Source organism: Manis javanica, chromosome 4 (genome assembly GCF_040802235.1).
Source record: "Manis javanica isolate MJ-LG chromosome 4, MJ_LKY, whole genome shotgun sequence".
In the NCBI taxonomy this organism is placed as follows: domain Eukaryota; kingdom Metazoa; phylum Chordata; class Mammalia; order Pholidota; family Manidae; genus Manis; species Manis javanica.
The window spans coordinates 83,347,404-83,368,786 of record NC_133159.1 but is presented as its reverse complement, the minus strand read 5'-3'; the positions used below and the strand labels follow the sequence as shown (position 1 = coordinate 83,368,786).

Here is a 21,383-nt window from a genome sequence, read left to right as displayed (position 1 = left end):
TAAGAAAACTGTGAACAGCATGTACATTGTTATCTACATTTTTTATAGTGGGTATCACATATTTCATTTAAAGAAACACTCCCCCTCCAGAAAATGTAAGCCTTTATCTACATTATCAATATTATTATATATGAATACATATTATCAATGTATAAGGTTTTCATCAATTTTGGCTCCTGGATTGTCATATTTAGCCATATACTGGAATAGAAATAACTTTCATACTGAACTTGCAGTAGAATGAATTTTATTCTGAATTTAGCTAAGAAGTTTGAGTACCTAGTCATATATTCCTAAAGCTGTTAAAGGAAGGTGTAATATATGCTGTACTCCATATTTAAGAAAATCAAGATGGAAAAATATTACATAGATAAAAGTGCAGTGAAATAAAAGGAACAAAACACAAAATGCCCATCGTGTGATTTTTCTAATATCATACCTATTTAATAAATAATGTTAGGATTTCATAGTATGCCAGCCACAGGAATGCTTCTGATATCCATAGTTATCATATAAGACCAATTTTAGTTAAGTTTTACACATCTCAGCCCAATTTCCTAAGATAAAATGTAAGCAAAATTTTATGTTTTTTGTCAGGTAATCTTTCTTCTTTTTCTTCCTGACTGAGAGTGAGTTATTGATTGGATGACAAAAGTTTTGGAGCTTGAGGCTTTTAGGGAAGGGAAACTGGAAGCGATGCCCCAGCACAGATAGGGAGCCCAGTGCATGTCACTCCACCAAGTATTGTTATTATTGCTCTGTGTATTTCTACTGTGGAGCTACTGCCCAATGATGTTTATTCTCCATCTTTCCCACAGGGTCTGTCCACAGTATAGTAATGTCTTGCCAGTCCCGTAACTATGTATTAACACCAAGAGTCAAGCTACTTGTCTTCCAGTTTTCAGAACATAAAAGGATAATTCAGCTTTTTTTCCTTTCCCACTTGTACACCATTGCCTGTGAGGGTGGAACCAACCTGCAGAAATAGAAAATGTCCATGCATCTCCCTTAAGTGTTACAAACTCAGAGACATGTTCACCCTGCTACAGTGGAAGGATTGGGATTGTTTTCATTCCCACCTGATAAATCCCAGACTGCCACTATAAACTCCTGCTGTGTGGATGTGGACACACACACAGACACACACACACATACCTCAGGAAGGATGGGTAGTCTTTCTTGAATCTTTTTGCTGAGACAGTGGATAAACTGAACCTAAACCTGAAGGGAAAATATTTTGAGGATCACTTCTAGTAATTAACTCAGTGATAGGGCGTGCTACCACTCAGCTTAGAAATTGCATTCTTATTGTCTTTTGTAAAACTTTATTTAGAAAGTTTGACCTACAGTTTTCTTTCATGTCTAACCTTTATTATATCCTGGTATTAAGGTTATCTATTTCATAAAAAAAGAATAGAATTTTCCATCTTTCTTTATGATCAGAAATGGTTTAGTAAAAGGAAAGATCTAGTCTTTAAAACTTAGAATAAATTAAAATCCTAAAATCTCACAATTCTGAAAGTAATACACACTTTTAGATACTTACTATTAAATGCTTTTAAAAACTATTAAATGTTTAGTTAATGTTAGAGTGCAGTCTGTGTTATTTGATATGCTCTGGAGTTCTGCACGTTAGTTATTAAAACCACCTTGGCTTTCTCCTGCTTGTAAGCTTTCCGACAGTTACTGTATCTGCCAATATAAAAATAGAATTTTATTTTAGGGAAAAAGTGGCCATTTATGATACAGTCCCAGTCATCTTTGCAGCCTACTTTCTCTCTCCATTCTTTGCTTTACACTTTGTACTCTAGAAACACTACATTTTCAGTATATCTCCACATACTATGTTGTTCTATGCCTTCAAAGATGTTGCCAATTGTGCCCTCCATTCTCCTTTGCCTCAAGAGACATAGAGCATAGTTGTTACTCATGCTGGTTCTGCAATTAGACTGACTACACAGATGACTTTGATCAGCTCTCTTGTTCCTTTATAGCATCATCTGTAAAGTGAAGACACTGATACCACCTCATAGGGGTACTTGTGAGAATTTAAAGTGTCTATAATGCCATATTCATAAGAGAATTTGCACTTAGTTCTACTCTCTACAGGTTAGTTGCAATTATAGTTTCATGGGTAAAATTTGTTCTTCCTCTGTGACTCAGTTTAGAGTTTTTAGGAACATACTGTCTTCATAGCCCAAAGAAACCTAGCTGTCTTTGTGCTTCCTTCTTTGTGGTGGTAAATGAGAACAGACTTGGCAGCAAAATCTACTTTAGAGAGGCTATACTGGCACACACCTGACACGTGGCTAATCCGTGAGCTTTGTACAGTTCATATTCTGCCCTCTACGGTGCATGTGTTTAACAGTGTCCAGATACGAGACACCTCTTGCTCATGCTGCCCCTTCTGCATGATGTTCTCAATGTCATGGGTGAGTGTGATGTTCCGTGGGATGGCCAGATCATTTTTGATTGTGTGTATTATTACAGAAGAGAATTGAACTATTCCTGAGGCAAAACTGTAAATGAACATTCTTATCTTTCCCCCATGAATCTGAACTATTTTTGATCCCTTTTTCTCAGGAGGATGGAAAAATATGCTACATACAATGTACCTGTAGCCTTATTAATCTGCTTTAGCAATAATACCACATCTGTCACAGAAACTGCAACCAGGACTGCCCTTCTTTCAAACCTGCAGTAGTTTACAGTTCTTTTCCAGGAATTGTCTGGTCTCAGCAGGGGCCAGACTATCACATGAAACAGAAATATAACAGGGATCACCATTACTTTTCCCCATCCCACCCAACCCAGGATATGATAGTGTGTTTGATTTACTCCCTTGACTGGGGTTTCAGAAGTTTTCTGGCCTTCCCAATTATTGTAGCTATTATAGCTATTACTATACAGCCCAGAGACCCAATGTGGGGATTACTCTGACTGACGAGTATAACAGTTTGATTAGGTGGCTGAAGACTGAAGGAATAATCACGGACTGGGTCTGTGATCTCAGTGGGCCCACTGTGAGCCAGATGCTGGCTGGGCTCCGTTTCATACCTCATCTCTGTAGGTCACCATTCTTGCATCTCCAGTTATCAACGTCAACTAAGCATCTGGGTCCAGTGTCCTTGAAATGTGTGATTATTCCCCTTTCCCCAGTGTACAGTCACTTGGGTAAATGGCCATAGTTCCCTCTGGAGAAGGACTGAGGGAATCATTACAGAGTCCTTCCTCATAGGGACCTGGTCACCTCTGCAGTCAGTAGGTTCCACATCTGAAAATTGGCTCATGTCTGGAAACTGAACAAAGTATTGTGGCTTTTAATACAGGTGACTACCCTCTGCCTCCTGACATTATTCATCTTTCTGGACAATATCCCCTATCAAAATTCTATCCACTCCTTAAAAAGGCCCTATTGAAATCCAACCCTCTCTCTTTATTCTCATCCTTACGACTTTCACCAGAAAGAATTCCTCCATCCTCTAAATTCTGAATAGTAAATCTAAATATTCTGTGGAGACTGAGTTTCCTAGCATGACATGTGCTGATCATGACATGTGTTTTATATTTATTGATGTACATCTTCAACACAAATCTTGACTATACAGAGGGAGAAACTGTGAATCATTTATCATTTTACTGCTTAAAGTACCCCCCATAGTGCCTTGGAAATATTTACCAAGATATCAAAATTTATTGACTTGATTTTAAATACACTGACTTTTCTTCTTCTTTTCATTAAAAGGCAGAAATGCATTTAGAACTTTGCAAAACATGTTAATATTCTTTTTGTATACTACTGTGTATATGTAAGCCAATATACTAAAAGACAAATATATTCCCACTTATATGTATATGGAATTTTATATATATCAACTTTCCATTCTTTTTGATGCCAAAGATTATGGTTTTAATTCATTGAATGCTAAAATGTAATTATTCATTTGTTCCTTATAGATAATATGTGGTAAAAGCCTTTCAGTGAATGAAATTACTCTTAGCACTTTGAAAGAAGAAGGGTACAAAGCTGCTTTCATTGGAATAGGTGAGTTGCTTACTTTTAAACATTATTCCTTATATTTTATTTTTTCCTGACAATATCCAGAATAATTGCCTCAGACATTTCCATGATAGAAGTTATAGAAAAGCATATAGAAATGAGTAGCCAAATAAATCTTCTATTTTATAACTAATTGTGTTGTCTTACCTTCATTGTGGATAGATTTTGGCAAAACAGATTTAATCTTCCCATTCTTTCACCATATCACCATCCTCAGCAAACATCTCTAAGAAGCAAAATGTGATTTTTTTTCATAGAGGACACAATTGGCTCATTTTCTTACTGTATTATCTTTTTCCAAACATTTCTAAAGACTATATTTGGCTGAATTTTAAAGATGTTTAATCACAGCGATAGTCATATGGACAATATATAGCTGCCATAGCACTTACTGTGTCTAGAGCTGAATAGTAAATCTAAATATTCTGTGGAGACTGAGTTTCCTAGCATTGTTATCTGTCCACTTATTGCAGAGAGAACAAACAGTTGATTTAATTTAGTCTTTGTCTTATGAACTTGGTGTTCATTCCCTTTAGTAGTCATACAAGGGACAAGTTACAGCGTACAGAGTAAGTTCATTCTCATGTCTTTTAGTTTGCCCATCTCTTCTGCAGTCGACACTTTTTGAATATGAATAGCAAAGTAATAAATCTACCCAGAGATGATAACTGTCTTCTCTCTTTAATCACACAGTGGATGACATTTGTTTTGGGACTTTCCTTTCTCATAGAATTTCTAGAATGAAATCATTAGGAATAACACTTCTTTACCCTACTAAATTTTTTTTATCAGTGTACCATGTATTCTCTTACTAGATAATTGTTACCAAGTCTACGACCATCCCTGTCACTCCATTATTTAGATGAAAAATTAGGGGAGGAAAATAATTCTTCGCTGCCTTCTAGCTTCTAAGTGTCATTATTGAACCTACTTTCTTTCAGAAACTTGAGTGCTGTTATCATCACTATTTCTCTGTATTGTCTTTGGTTAAGTACAGTGATCATTGTGTAGTTCAAGAACAGCAAGGAGATAAGGTCTGACATTTTTCCCTAGGTTCTATTTTTGAAGGCTATTAAGTAAAGCACTTAATCCTGACTTTGGTTTTACTTTCAACATTATGCTTGTATTGAAAATTTAACATAAAGAATTAAGGCAAGTTATGTATCAGGAATATTCTGCTATCAGTAATATGCTACCAGCAATACTGGATAAGAAGTTACTGTTACTCTTCACAAGGTCATGTTCAAAATAATTGGTTAATAATCAATAGAAAATTTAGTCAGGCAATAGGTCTGAAACATCAGTGATGTTTCCAAATACCTATCTGAAATTCATTAGTGTGGTTTCCTATAGCAATCATGTATAAAATAACTGTTTTCTGTTAATAAGAGTAGTCTCTGCTAGTGCAGTTTTTTTGTATCACTGTAAAAAAAATCTCTGTACTGAAGAGATAGGGGTCAGATAAATAACCAATGTATTGAAATATCTCCAAATTAATTGTATAAGATGCAAATTAAAACAAAAGCCTTGAAAAATGAAATGGTTTATCACTCTGAGGGGTTTCAACCATAACAGTATCTTCCATCTGTAAGAATCAATATTGTTTTGGTTTTTGAAAATTTCATTCCATTAAGTCCCCTTACATATGTTATTTGATAACATATCTGTTCACAATACACCATTTCACTCTGTACCGAGGTGCGAATACAGCATTTAAAATGTGGGGTCCTTTCATATTTATGTTGTGCATTTTTCATGCTGGGAGGCGAATCTTTTGACATTTTGGTGTAGTGATGTGTAGAATGCAGTTATGTTCTATTTCAGTATTTTATATGAAATAAATACAAGAAAGTTTCATCATGTCAAAAAAATAAAGCTTCTGTCTATAGAAGACAAGTAGCATTATCCTCCAGGAACTGTTTATTTGACACTCTTGATGCCGAGTTGGGAATTTATGACCTTTCTGTTACTGTAATAACTGCCTATTACTTGGACAGCCTCACATCCTTCCATGCTTTTATTCATTAACCATGCTTCTATATTATGATTAAACTTCATTTATATTTTATCTACCTTTTCCCACTCAGTTTAGAGAAGTCAATTTTGGAATACAAATTCTATATTATTTAGCTTAGTGCTTTGGCCCCCTTAAGAAAGGTAAATAATAGAGGCTTAAACAGATACATGTTTAGTTCTCTCTCATCTAGCAGTAAGGATCATCCTCAACACTTAACTTCCATCTTTGGTCCATAGGTGGCCACTTTGTTCACATTCCTGCCAGCGAAAATGAGAAATAGGAAGGGAAGCTCCTTTCTTTTGACATTTATGACCCAGAAGTTGCACATATCACTTCTGTTTTTATGTCATTTTCAAAACCTAGTTACATAAACATATCTGGCAGCAAAGGATTCTGGGAAATGTAGCCTGTAGCTGGGTGGACATATGCTCCATTAAAGTTCTATTACTATAGTGAAAGAAATATGTCTCTGCCATAGGTGTCCATGACCACTGGTGTCGACAGATGGATTCCTTATTGAGAGGAAAAATTAAATGGTTTATTTAATGCTATTAAGCAAAGCACTTAATAGAAAGAAGACAGTCTTAGAACTTCACACTTACATACTGGTTACCTAGGTCAATTAATGAAAATGGAGTATTTTCTCTTTCTGTAGTTGGAAATACCATATTATAGACCCTTTACATTTATAAGTCCTGTCCATTCTATTTTAGTTTGTCTAAAAGAAAAAAGTGACTTTATTTTTTATTAAATATGACTTGTTAAGAATAGCTTAATAAATCCATTGCATTAATAGAAGTGTGTTCTCATGTTTCCTGAATTTTAATATTGTGTATAATATTACTTGTGAAAAGTTGCTTTCAGGTTTTTCCATAACTAATGCTAATAGAGTCCATTAAAAAAAAAGTCATCTCATTGTGTATACATCATTGTGAGGCTTAAAGAGGTACGTCTCTTTACCCATGAGAGATTTAGTTTCCTACAAGTGAAATAAAGATAAGTGAGATAAGGCTCTGTATCTTATTCAAACTGTTTTGAGATAATTGGGATCTTTACAAAGACTAAAATTTTGGTATGTTTATTGAAATAAAAGCACCTGCACAGTATGTTACAGTCAATGTTCAAAAAAATGGAATTAGAACATGAACATCCATTATACAAGGCTTTTTGAAAGTATTGGATGGTTTTCTTCGGTAGCTATTGAAATCAATATAACGGATTATAACCATAATTTCATCTTTTTTATTTTACAAACATGGACAGAAAATAATAGAAAATATCAAAGTGTGTTGTGTATAGTTGAGATAATTGTTATTTTGTGAAAAAATTTTTCAGCTATTTATTTGCTTTTTGGTGTGTGTGTTGCACATGTACCCTATATAATGTGAAAAATGTATTTTTTAAATGTGGTTTAACAATCAACGTTGTGAAGACTCTGAAGCACTACTTGCCTTTTTCCCATAGCATACCTAGCATGTATCAATAGCTAGCTGGAGAGTAAATTGAGTAAGTATTGAATGACTGCAATGTTCCAAGTGTCATGCTAAGAATTTAAAATAGAAAGAAATATGAATTCAGTTTTTAGTTTGATTTTAATTTCAGACAGAAAATCATAAGAGATTATGGGCATGAAGTTCTTTGGGTGATTATGTTCTAGAGCCAGATATAAGAACCACTGTTCTAAATGACTGAGTTAAACCCTTAGTCTTACCTGCAGAGGAGCCCAGTTTCTTTCCCTTTTCTAATGTTCATTTTCTGGCATTTTACCTCTTGTATTCTCACAAAATATGACAGCAATGAAAAGGTTAAATGAGCATGTAAGAGAAAGAACACCCACTAAGACACCTAGGATAAATGGTAAACTCTGTGTTCTTCTGACAGTATTTTTTTCTGAAATTTTGTTTTTAATACTTGGCACAGAAAAAGGATAGCAGTAAAATCCATTATTACTGTTAAAATAGACACAGAGAGAGCAGTAACTGCAGGAAGGTCTAGAGATAAATAAACCATCACTGTCTTTCCACCACATGCTTTACTTGCGTCTACTCTAAAGATAACCTCTGAATGACTTCTCGTGGTCACCATTCCCTCCCTTAATGCTACTGGACCACTGCTCTAGCCTTCTAACCAGTCTCGTTAGCCACCACCATTATCCACAGAACAGAAATAGTGATCTTCCTAAAAATAAATCTCATGATGGTATTCCCTTATTAAATACCCTCTCCCTGACAGAGCTCCCTGTTTCCTTCCAGATAGAGAAGAAAACTCCTTCAAGTAAGACCTGCAAGGCCCTCATGATACAGTCTGTCTCCAGTCACTTAAACACACCATTACATTGTATATTTTAGCTGTTTTGAACTGTTTTCAGTTTTACCTCATCTCAGCTTTTTTTATCTCAGTATTTGGACATGATATTGCCTGGACCTAGAACTGTCATTATTTTCATATTCAAATTTTTGTCGAGTTCTTGATGTAGTTCTCCTTAGTTGTAATGATCCCCTTCCTACCTTCATTCTTTAGCCTTGATAAATGTTCACACCATTATGTTTCTCTTCCCTTTCTGACATACAGGCTAGAGTTTGTACTTTATTGCAGCACTTATTTTCCTGTAATACAATTGACTAGTTACATGTTTGTTTCTGCCACTAGAAGTTAAACTCTTACAGTATGAATATTCTGTCTGCCTTATTCATAGATCTTCAGAGTCTAACAAAGTACCTGGCACATAGTAGGAACTCTGTAAGTTTTTTTAAGTTATTGATTATTAATACAACTGTTTTGACTCTTCACCAGAATAAATTGGTAGGATGTTAAAACATATTGGTAGTTTTGGGGGTGTTAGAACAATGACCAAATCCAAGGGGAAATAGATATTACATTATCATAAAGTTGGTATTACCCTATAAATAATATAAACAAGTAGGAGTAGTGGTATTAATGGTAGTCATGTTGGTAGTAGTAATAGTACTCATAGTTAAAATATTCTGTATTATTATTATTATTAGTTTTGTCCAACTCTTAATATAATCATGTCATTAAGTCTTAAAATGGCCCTTGAGGTAGATTATTATTAACTCTATTTTATGAATAAGAAAATTAAGATTAAGAAAGGTTAAAGAAAACTGGTAAATAGAAACCTAAACAATTTTATAGAGAAGGTAAGAAAAATGTGACAAATGCAAACATCCATACTTCAACATAAAAAGCTTTTGTAGACACATTGACTGAAAGCCAGCAGTTCAGCTGATGACACCTGCCTATGCTGAGGAGTCCAGTTTAAGGATCTTGAACATGGGACCTCACGCTCTGCAAGAATTAGTCTTTATGTTTAGCCTAATCCTTTTTTCATTGTTGCCACCAATTGTTTTTTCTAGTTATCATCAGAAAAGAATTTTTCTTAAATATGATGATTCCCAAATATTATAATAGCTGGAAAAGAGATAATTAGAATTAAGAAACTCCATTGAGAGATTGTGGTATTAAATTTGCTACAGTGTGGCCTTTAGTCAAATCTCTTGTGCCTTCTTAAAGCCAGAATTCTTCTCTGTAAAAGTTATTCTTAATTAACTTCTTAATCAGGAGTTTTTAAAGTGTACACAATTTAGAATACTCTATTTATTTAGAAGAAAATACAATATGGTATTTTTAGACCACTCTCTTTACTTCTGACCACAGATAAAAACTGAGGTTGTTTAGGGATTCTGCACATTCCTAAATAGATTATTTTAAAACAATAAACCTAACTTAATTTAAGCAAAAGAAAAAAAAAGACATAAGTATTTTGCCAATCCACTTTTTTTTAAATTTGTAATATTGTGTAATCTAGTATCACTTGTAAGTACTCTGGTGTAATTGTAAGATGGTTCCCAAGAATTCAGAAATGAGGGAAAGGTAGAATTCCAGCTGAGAGTTCATTAAATCACCACTTAATGAGTTGAAGCAAAGCCCACAGAAAAAGATAGAATAGATACAGGACAATTATTCTTTGATCATATTAACATATCTATAGAAGGTACATCTTATCTGCAGAAGCAGGTAATGGGAACTGTTCACCTTTACAAGCATAGAAAGGAGGGAAAAAAAGAATCTGAGAAAATATTGACAGTTTCTCTTTAAAGGCACCTGAATCAATGAGACCAGGGTTCTTTGAGCTTATATCATGAAGATATACTGGGAAGTCCATTTTAAAGAGCTCTAAATCTTTTTATTCTGATTCACAGTTCACCAAACTGGCACTGATTTCTAAATAGTTTGATTATCTTAGGAGGTAATGCTAATTGTGTAAGAGTAATGTAAGAGTAACCTTAAGAGTTACTTAACTGTAAGAGTAATCCTGGTCCCTATGGTGGTTTTCATTGTTGGCCACAATCACTGTGCTTCTCTTCATAATATGATGCTCTGGTAAGAAGAACTCTCCATATTAGATAACATTGCTTAAAAGTAAGTTGTGAATGTCTCAGCAATTTTTAGTGGCCGTCATTGCATTCAGAATAAATCACATTTCTTAGTATGACTTTCAAAAAGCTACAATAACTGTCCAGATCTTCCCCTTCAGCCCTACCACTGTACAGACCTTTTCCACCACCGGCTATCTGGCCATTCCTCAGAAATAACCAGCACCCTCCCACCTTAATGCCTTGGCTCACACTCTTCCCTTTACTAAGAAATTTTTCAGTCTGTCTCCATATGGTAAACTCAATACTTGCAATATTCATCACAAATGCCACTTCCTACATAGGATATTCATACTCATCCTGCTGAGATAAATATGTATTCTGTGTTCATACATAGAAAAGGTTTTATATGTCATTTATAGGACAATATAGTTTTCCTTATATTAAAAACCTATTAGTAGTTTTATGAATCTTTGTATTCTATAATTTCGGCATATTTGTGACACAGGGTGTAATATCAGTAAAATGTTTTGAGGTTAAATTATTGGAAAAATTAAAAAAGAGAAACAAAGAAATGAAAAACAATGTAGTAAACTTTTGAGAAGTTTGCAACTGTACTGGATCATGTCATTTTTAAATATATGGATCTTTCTTCCAAGCATCTTCTTGTATCTTTTTTTTTTGACAAAATGCAGGCATATCCATGGTTTTGGTTACCCACTCAAAGGCAATGAATTTCAAATTCGAATATTGTAGTTAATGTCATCCCAACATTTATGCCTTAACATTACATAAAGCATCACACTGCTATGTTGAATTTTAGGCATTTTCTTTGAGCATTTTGGTAAAAGTAATGTTATTGAAGGTGTTTAATAAGCATTGTATGATGAGGATGATGACATAAGACAATACTTTTTAAAAAGCTTTTTTTTTGCTGGTAGAGTTCTAGAATATTCTAGGCTCTCAATAAATATTGAATTATTATTTATTTATTTAGTTAAATACATCTATTTCTTCCATAGTACAGTCAAAAAGTTTATTCAGCTAGAGGGTTACTTTAAAATATTCCATAATCCATGCTCCTTTTATGAAACATTTCTATAAAAGACTGTGAATTATATTTTAAGTATTGAATACTTTTACCTTCTCTGGATTTCTTTTGATGGAGATATGAGGAATTGTTATTATATTTCTCTACATGTTTTATGGCATGAAAATATATTTCATTTACACTAATTGCTTAAAGGAGAAAAAACTCAGTCTCATCCTTCTTATTGCTCAAAAACTATTTTTTTATAGTAGTTTCCAGTGGTTTAATTAACTCTTAAAAAGTTGAAAAGAGAGTCAGAAAATACTGGACTAACCAAAATGTTTTCTTTCAGCTGTTGCTCATGACTGCTGGTTATATTTTTTTATGGGTGAAAAATCATAATTTGAAATTGGAAGGGCATAATTTTAAACAGACACTATGGACATCATGATAGGTTTTTTAAAAAAGTATAGTAATCACCCTATAGACTTGTTTAAGGGTCATCCTGCAAAATCAAATTCTAAATTTCCCAGGGTTCTATTGTCTGACAAAACTGTACTTAAATGAATAAAAACAAATCAGTAGGGGAGAACCTAGTTAGATTATTCTTTCTCAATTCCTTACACCAAAGTTACTTGGTAATATTATTTAATTATATAAGGAATTAACATTTGGGAAGCACAATACTATAATCATGATTAATTTATACTATTACCTCAATAACAAAATCCTTAAAAGTACATTATTGGGCGTATTTATGGTGGACATTTAAGAAAAAAGTTTGTGAAACAAAATTTTGATTTATTTACTTTCTTATCTCCAAATATGTAAGAAGATTTGATGGGTGTTATCTTCTTCTGATTAACCACGCAGTGCCACCTGGTGTGGAGCTGGAATGAACAGAACACATCACAGGATTGGTTCACACCCCCGCCACCTACACAGACTTACACAGCAGAAAGTTAACAGATGTTCCCTTGGCTTGTGTTGAATAAATGTGTCCAGCTCTTAATTCATAAGTTTAATTTGGAGATGAAAATATTGATATTTGGATTAATGAGTTACAGTTTATGTGAATACAACCAGTGTAGCTGTAGAAAGTCAGATTTAGTTGGAAAATTGTTTCTTTGGAACTTTAAGTTCTTATTTTATGTTTCTACTCTGTTTTAATGACATGCTTATTTTGTTTGTTGAGGCTTAATATCTATATTTCACTGACAAATTTATCATTGCTACAAAAACATGTTTTAAAATTGAGTACTATTTCATATCTCTATGGTTAAGTTTCATTTTTACTGGGAGAAAATATCCTTTTGTCTTTTTTAAAGACCTTACCCTAGTCAGGTACTTATCTTTTGTTCTTATTCCTTAAATCTTACCATTGGCCTGGTAACATTTTAAAGCTGATTATTAAAATCCTACCATGTGTTAGCAGTGTGCTAGGGATTATAGATTGCAAAATAAATTTAAAAGGTTATACATTTTTAGAAAAATGATAAAATTAACTTAATGCAATTAACAAATAAGAATTTTGTACATTTGAATATAATAAATCTACTAGCTAATTTCTTGGAGTATTGGCTAAATTCTTTGCAAAATTATTTTAATTCTTACTAAGTAATTTTAGATTGGTATTATTGATGCCTTCATTTCACACATATGTAAATTGTGTCTAAGAGATGTTAAGTAATTTTCTCAGTATGAGGACCTGGATTTGAAAGGAGATCTGTTTGAAACCAAATCCCTTCTCTTAACTAATACTCTAAATTGATATCACTCACAAATTTTTTTTAAGTTTATAAATATCCTTTTAAAAATTCATTTTTAACAATTGTGGTAAAATACACATCAGAATTTCCTTTACTTTTAAGGCTGAATAATATCCTGTTGTATGTGTGTACCACATTTTGTTTATCCTGTCATCCACCCATGGACACTTGGATTGCTTCCCACCTTTTGGCTTTTGTGAATAATGCTGCTATGAACATGGTGTATAACTATCTCTTTTACACTCCCTTATAAAAGTCCCTGCTTTTAATTCTGTTTTTGGTATATGCCCAGAAATGGAATTGCTGTATCATACAGTAATTCTGTTTTTAATTTTTTGAGGAACCACTGTACTATTTTCCATAGTGGCTGCTCCATTTTATATTCCTACCAATAGTGCACAGGGTTCTAATTTTTCCACATTTGGCAGCACTTGTTACTTACTTTCTTTTTTTTTTAATAGTAGTAGCCATCCTTTTAGGTGTGAGGTGTGGCATATAGTGACTTTTAATGCTTTTATTGCATCCTGACTATTGTTTACTGTAGTAATATAGACATAATAAGTGTTAAACATATATAGGTTAAATGAAGAATTAATCAGCAGGATGTGTTAGCAAATTAGAATCTTTCTCAAAAATGCAATTGCATTGATCTTTTGTGATATTACGAGGGCCTCAGTTGGGGTATATGACAAAAGGATGAGGTGAGAGAGCCAAATTCAGCAAGATCAGCTTGGATGGGGCAAATTGTAGAAAGGAATATTAAAAGATAGAACTTAAATATCTTCTCTTTAAGCTTCTAACTAGGAAAAAGTTAAATGAGGAGTCATCAAAACTTTTCTATAAATAAATAGCAAATAATTTAGGTCTCATGGACCATATGGTGTTTGTTGCAGGCACTCAACTCTGCCTTTGTAGTGCAAAAGTAGCTATAAAATAGAGTAGAGGTAAACAACTGAGAACGGCAGTACAGCTGTCAAACTGCATTTTAAGTGGAGGGCCAGATGTGGTCAGCTGACTTGTGGACCAAGGAATTACTTTAAAACATTAGCTACTTATATTTTCTTACAGTTTTGAGGAAAGAGGAGCCTTAGAGGAAAAGTTGATGTGCAATATAAATCAAGTTAATGTTTTTGTCTAATGTGACCTAACTTGTTTTGAGAATACAGACCTATTTGTAGAATACTTCTAAGAACACCAGTGTTAACACCTGTGTTTGAAGCAAATGAGATCACTGGGTATTCTGTACTAGTGCTTTAATAGCCAGATTTAAGTGAGTCCCCACATTGTAGTGTTCACTAAGGCACCTGGTTTTCTCACATCTTAGTTACTATGTTAACAAAGAACTTATCTGAAAGGCGTAACCAAAAATATTTTTAAAACTTCCTGATGCCATGCCTCTGTTAATTTTTAAAAACATTACTAACATAGGTAAATCAGCTATTTATTTATTTATTTCTCATGTGTAATGTTTTATCCTTTTAAAGTAATCTTCAGTAAATAAGTACGTACTTGATTTTACCTTCAACAAAACAACAGAAACACATCCACAAATGAAAATCACAAAAGGAGTAAAATGAAACTGGAATTAGTTTTCTATGAAGTGACTGACAATTCTAGACATGTAATAATAGAAATTGTGATTAATACATAGTTTTATGTTTCATAATCAATTTTAATAAGTTAAGAAAAAAGGACATACACCCACACAATAAAAATCTTCTTTGCTTTTAGATTGGATCTATATAATCTTTGCTTCTAGGCTTGATCAATGTAATCTTTTAAATTTTTTCTTCCTATTTATTGTTGTCTCTCTCAAGTCTTCATTTGAAAGTCTAATAATTAGCACCAATTGATTTAGCCAGGAAGTAACAAAGAGCCATTCAGATCATAGTTCCTCTTATTCCTAGGGTGCAGGACATTATTTTAGAATACAGCCTTAAATTTTTGTGCAAGTGTATCCATCATTTCTATATAAAAAAATGTTTTTATGCAGAAAAGTTTATTAAAGACAGTAGACAAAGTATCCCTGATAAATGAATTAGAGATACATTCAATTAAATATTAAATAGGAAGAAAATTGTGGATAGTGAATGAAATTTATGATTTAAAAAAAAAATTTTAAGTAATGAGATTAGGTAGAAAGGCATTGTCCAGTGCCAAGTTGTGAAGTTGAACAGTTTTAGTTCAATATCTGTTTAACCTACTATAAAAATATAGTGAGTTTGGGATTGATTAACTCAATATTTGTTCTGTTTGACTTAAGCTGGATTCAAGTTTTTCTTTCTTCATGCTATTTGGAAAAATGCAAAAAAAAAAAGGAAAAATTAAAAACAGACTGCTAGTCAAATAATGAAAAATACTATTTCCATTTTTGGAAGGTACAATAATTATATTAATTACTAAAATAACATTTTAAGCATATAGACTAAAGCTATTTTCTCAAGAATATGACTGACATAGGCAAAGAAATAAATTTTTGGAGTTGTGTGTGCATTTGTATGTTTCCCTGTTTTTGACTGTAGTCATGTTTGGTTGATGGAGTACTGCAAGGAAAGCTGGCTTGTTGTTATGTGTCTTTTTCTCCCCTTCTAAGGCATTTTCAAGAGCTGATGGCCAGCATTTCTGGTGGGAAAATTCTGGGCTATAATATAGGATCCTATGGGAACTAGAGGAGATCAAAATATCTGATGACTGGTCCACCAGTGAGGTTTCCTATTAGCATGGAACAGATGGTAACATGTTTGGCCCCAAAGCTGTATTATTTTTCTCTACAACTGTTTTCCATTATTTTAAATGTATTCTTTTTTCCCCTACATGAGTGTATGTAGGGTGTGTGATTTATACATACACATATGTATATTATACATACACATACATAAGTATGTTATGAAACCTTTCCACTTATTTCTGTAAGTTTGGAGGGAGGGTTTTGTTTTGTTTTGTTTTAATTCTCACCTTCCAGCTTTTTGCAACTTTTAGTTATCTTTCTGAGAAATGGAAGCTTGAGGAGATCAAGTGAGGAAAAAGTAAAATATGCAAAGGCAACATATCTTAAAGTTATGTACATTCTGTGATTGTTTTTCTGTAGGAGAGTCAGAAAGCAGCCTAGGAGAATCAAACCTCATTTGTCGATTTTAGAAGTTTTCTAGTACCAAGACGTCTAAGAATAGGAAACAAAATAAGCTGGAGGCTTTAAGGTGTTTTAACTCAACATCATATTAAAACATTAGTTTGAGTAGTTTAACACACATAGCTATCTATATTTTTTACTTAATTTTTCCCATACAACCTTAAAGTGTTGTTTGAAAAATCTTTCTTTTATAAGTTATCCTGAGAATCCAGCTCTGGCATCATTGACAAAATGCAACAGACATGCACTTAAAATATTAACAAAGATAAATGACTTTTATTGTCATAATTTTTATAATGCTAAGGTTTTCACTCTCATTATTGCTCATATACTCATTCATTTAGTAAATATCAAGTTTTAGGTAGGTGATTAATATGTCCTTGCTATCAAGAAGCTTACAATTTTGAGGGGAGGTAGACATGCAAACATTGTTCCCCAGGTAACAGTTTCTTTCTTTCCCACAATATGTAACATAGTGTCACAGCATCTAAACATTTTATTCACTTACTTATTTCTACTTATTCATCCTAGAATGTCAATCTCTGTAGGGAAAAGATGAATCAGAGGATATGTTGGGGGTGGAAGCTGAGGAGGAGCCCCAGATATAGGAAATGTCATATATGACAGCTCCATATTGTTCCTGGAGCTCTCACTGCCAGGGATGTGTGCTGAAAAATAGGACCAAATGGATGTGTGAGTCCAATTCTTCAGGTGTCACATGGTATACAAATGGTTTAATATGGTATATGCATCGTTAGATTTCAGCATGAGAGGTGAGATATTAGAAAGATTGATTGGGTGGCACTACAAAAATGGATTAGGGAAGGACAAGACCAGATACTGGGAGATTTTCCATTGTAGCTGTTGCAGTAATTCTGGTAATCTGAATGGGATCTGAAATAGGGCTGTGAAACTGAAAGCAGGGAACTAATACAGGGAAATACAGTGAGTAGGTCCTAGCACCTGGTTAGACAGGGTAGCGAAAAGGTAGGAGTCAGAAGCAGTAAGGCAGGTTGAGAACACAGAACAGCTACAAGTCACGGGTCTTTTCAACACTTCTTTTGACCATTTAGATGGATGGTGGTGACAATTTACCAACAGATTTTGAAAGGGGAGGATGAGTTCTGATCTGACTTCCTATGCTTGGGATTTCTTGTGATATCCTGGGGAAAAGATCTGGTAAGCCCTCAGATGCACCTGGTAGTTCTGGAAATCAGGTGAGAAGTTTGTGGGCAGGAGATATAGATTTGGTGGTGGTGTATGCTCCAACAGAAAAAACTATAAACCTTGAAGCTAGTCAAATTCAGTCAGTATTCTATCATTCATGGCTCCTGGGAGTAATAGGAATAACATAAAAAGCACCTTTTCACTGAAATTGGCATATGGTAGGAATTAAAAAAATATGATGATCATCAATATTATCAACTCCTAAGTATGATGGGAAGGAAGCCCTGGCGTTCATGAGATTACATATTCACTCTTTCTAACCATCCTCAGTGGCTGCTGCTAATGAAATTGTGTGAGTGCCCTTGCTCACTCAGACACACTGCAATGAATGCTTCCTAATTCCATGTCTGAGAATGTTATTTCAACATGACTTATTTATAGAGTAATTTTAGTTTTGTTACTGTCCCGTCCTCCTTTTGACCATAGCATATACCAGTGAGCTAACTCACTGTGGTTGTTAGGTGGATGTTTTTGGTTAATAGACATAAAGCAAATGTAGCCCACATGGGGACTGAACTTGTCTGGCATGATGTTTTCATGCCAGCTGTTGATGTACGGAGCCAATATGCTTGAACACCATTGAACATGGTTGTTATATGCTAAGGAGTTGACTTGAAAATACTAGATATTTGTCTTAAGTGGCTTTGGAAAACTAAGTAAATGAAAAATAAACATTTTGAAAGAAAATTTGGTATAATACGTGTATATTTAGAAAAGAGATAAACTTGGAAGGAAAATCTTGTACTTAAAAAAATATTATCTTGGAGTCCTTAAAAAAACAAATTGCTTTAACAAGATTTACATAAGATCTAGTTATAAAACTGATTGTTTTTTTTCATAGAGACATTCATCATACAAAGTGAAATGTAAATTTAGTCCCTTTTTCTCAATAAACAATAAAGTTATTCTGCCAAAAAAGAAAATTCAGATTTGCCAAAATCTGTTTCTTTTTAGGATTGCTTCTTACTGGCTTTGTTCCTGAGTTTCTGTTTTTTCTATTTCATCAATTTCATCAAACTATAGTATTAGTATATGGCAACATATTTACTAATTCTCTTAATTTTACAACTGTTAAATAAGTATCTAAAATTAACTTTTTCACATCATTGGAATGAAATATCATAGTCCCCTAATGTCTAGTAAGAAAACATGCATTATATATTACAGAAACATAAGATCAAACCTCACAAATTCTTTAAGTTCTGTAGTGCAGAGTAACTAAAATATGGTCTCCACTAGCCACTGTTGATTGGTACAGAAAAATAAAAGAAGGGGCTAGAATTTTAAGTAAGATTTTGATGACAGGACTTTTTACCTTTATGTTTACCTTCTTAGCAAAATAAATTTGTAATAGTGAGTTGCATTAAACTCAATACTTATTACCACATATACAGTGGATGTTATCAAACATCTTTTTAAACATTGGAATTGTTATGATTAATTTTTTTCTCACCAAAATTGTAAACTTTTATAATCCTGGTAATAATTTCTAATATTATTAAACAATTACATTCTTTAAAAGTGTTTAATTTTAAACATTACACTAGTTTTCTATTTTAAAAAATAACTAATTCTATAAATGCTCAAACGTGCTATTAAAATCATCTACTTTTTAGCTGAAAAGTGATGTAAACTTCATTACCAAACTCTGGAGAGTTCTCTTTTATGTAGAATGGAATGTAAAAGGATTCTGAGGTCTTGTGGAAATTCTTATTTTCCTGCTCATTCTGCCTACCAAGGTAGATGAGTGACAGAACACTGAACAGTTACAGATGGGCTTGTTGATCACAGATGTTCACTCTCCTCAGATGGTTGCATAGAATAAAATAAAATCCTGGGCCAAGTCATTTAAAAGATTATCATTTCTATTAATCAATCAGTCTAGGGATGATTACTCTGTAAGGACTATTTTGAAATGCAGCTTTTCTTTAGGGTCGTCAGTCTAAATTATAGGAGGTACCTTTGTTGAGACATTTGTACAAGAATTAAAGGCTCTATCAGCAACTTGATAAACTTGAAGAAAGTTAAGAAAAAACAATGATTCTTGTAAGTACACTTGGTGTTTTTTTGAAAGATTTTTCTTATGCAACTAAACCACACCTGCTTGAGCATCAGTAAATATTGACATTGTAAATATCAAATTTGGCATTATCCATAATGCCTAAGAGTTTTGCCAACATTTTTTGAATGCTTGCTACCTGTTACGGGCTTTGCACATATGGAATCACTGGACCTCATTCAAATCACACTGTAATCCCAGGGAGTAGTATTAGTTACATCCATTTTAATGCCAAAGAAGCTATGCCTAGGGTGAGCAAGTGGCTTGCCTAAAGCACCCAAGTTTTCCTCAAAAATAGAACCAGAAATCCAAACCTTGTGGTTTCCTCACCATTTCACAGCATTCCATATAATAATCATGGGTAAGTGAAGGATGGCATAATGGCTTAAGGGAGGAGGAGAGGCGAGAACATTACTGTTACTGTTTTGGTAGAGAAATTTGAACACATTTTATGGCAAGGTAAATAAGTAAATGGAAAACAGAATTTTGAAACCATATTTATGGGAGGCAGGGGGAAGAACAAGAAGAGACTAGAAAAGAAGACCATAGGCAGGAGTGTTACTTTTGGAATGTAAGGATATTTTTTCCTCATTGATAGAGAAATAGTTTGGTGAAGTTAGAAAGAAATCTTAGGTGGAACATGTCAGGCAAGTAAATTAATTTTACTTTGGCGGGGTCAGGGAGAGAGTGGAAAGGAGAGAGAAAGACAGGGAGAACCTTATCTCCAGGAATAAATACAACAGAAAATGTTAAGTAGGGAGAAGAAACTACATAGCAAGGTGAAGAAAAATAGACAAAGAACATTAAATTGCTACTTAGGTAATTTTACATTTATAGTAGGTCTTAATACCAGTTAACTTTTATGGGGTGGAAGGAAGAAAAGAATAAAATGAAGTAGAGGGAACAAGTAGGGATAATGCCTTTATTGAACATGAGTTTTACTTGTAATTAAAACAAAATTTTTTCTTGAACTTCTTACAGTGAAATTTAGTGATTGTTTATTCAATTGATAATTCTAGGAGACCTATAAAATTGCTATCCCTTCAAGCATATAAAGATAAAGCTGATTTGAGCCAGTTCATTCAGCTATAAGTTATCCTCAGGTTGTGATTAATTGCTTGGAAAAGGAGTTAATTCTATCAGGTCATTAAATAACCCCATTAGTAAATTATTATGACAAACATGTTCTCTGCAAAAATACAGGAACAGTAGCATTTTAGCAAATTATTACAACAACCTGTGTTTTGCTTAAGTATAGTGATGAAATCAGCCACCATGCCATTAGAGAATATTACTATTAGGAAAAATATAAGGCATTTTATAAGTTGAGAATTGAAGATAAATTCTTAAGTATGCATATTATGCTATGTTACCAGATCTTTGTAGGCTGGACTTATGTGAAAAGTGGATGACCATATGAATATACAATACTCATGTATGGTGCAGTGGAAATAGAAGAAGTGAAGGGGAATGAGGAGAGACAAGTATATAAAATTCAGTGAAGGGCAGCTTAATTTAGCACTTATTCAAAACTTCATGAAGTTCTTTCACCATGTGCATGTATTTCAGTTTTAAATATTCTAAGTCAACTGCATAGTATTACGTGATAAAAATAGCAAGTTGAAAAGTCTTATTTGCTGATGTGAGGAATGAGGTAATTCATTTTGAGCTAAGCCTTTAGGCCAAAATTTTAGTCA

The 21,383-nt window shown here is 33.4% G+C and overlaps 1 protein-coding gene across 8 annotated transcripts in view; it reads left to right on the top strand.

Annotated features, from left to right (window-relative positions):
- DPYD (dihydropyrimidine dehydrogenase) overlaps positions 1-21,383 on the top strand; it is an 870,115-nt gene that overhangs the window by 258,932 nt on the left and 589,800 nt on the right. For 5 of the 8 annotated variants that reach the window (XR_012130243.1, XM_037024395.2, XM_037024389.2 and 2 more), the window contains one exon: positions 3,958-4,045. Coding sequence is in view for 7 of the 8 variants with exons in the window: in XM_037024395.2 (XP_036880290.2) it covers positions 3,958-4,045 (88 nt within the window). In the remaining variant the exon portion in view is untranslated. Of the gene's footprint in view, positions 1-3,957; positions 4,046-8,772; positions 8,918-12,333; positions 13,069-21,383 lie in introns of those variants that run through there. The other 3 variants (XM_037024423.2, XM_037024418.2, XM_073234326.1) reach the window with 3 other exon arrangements.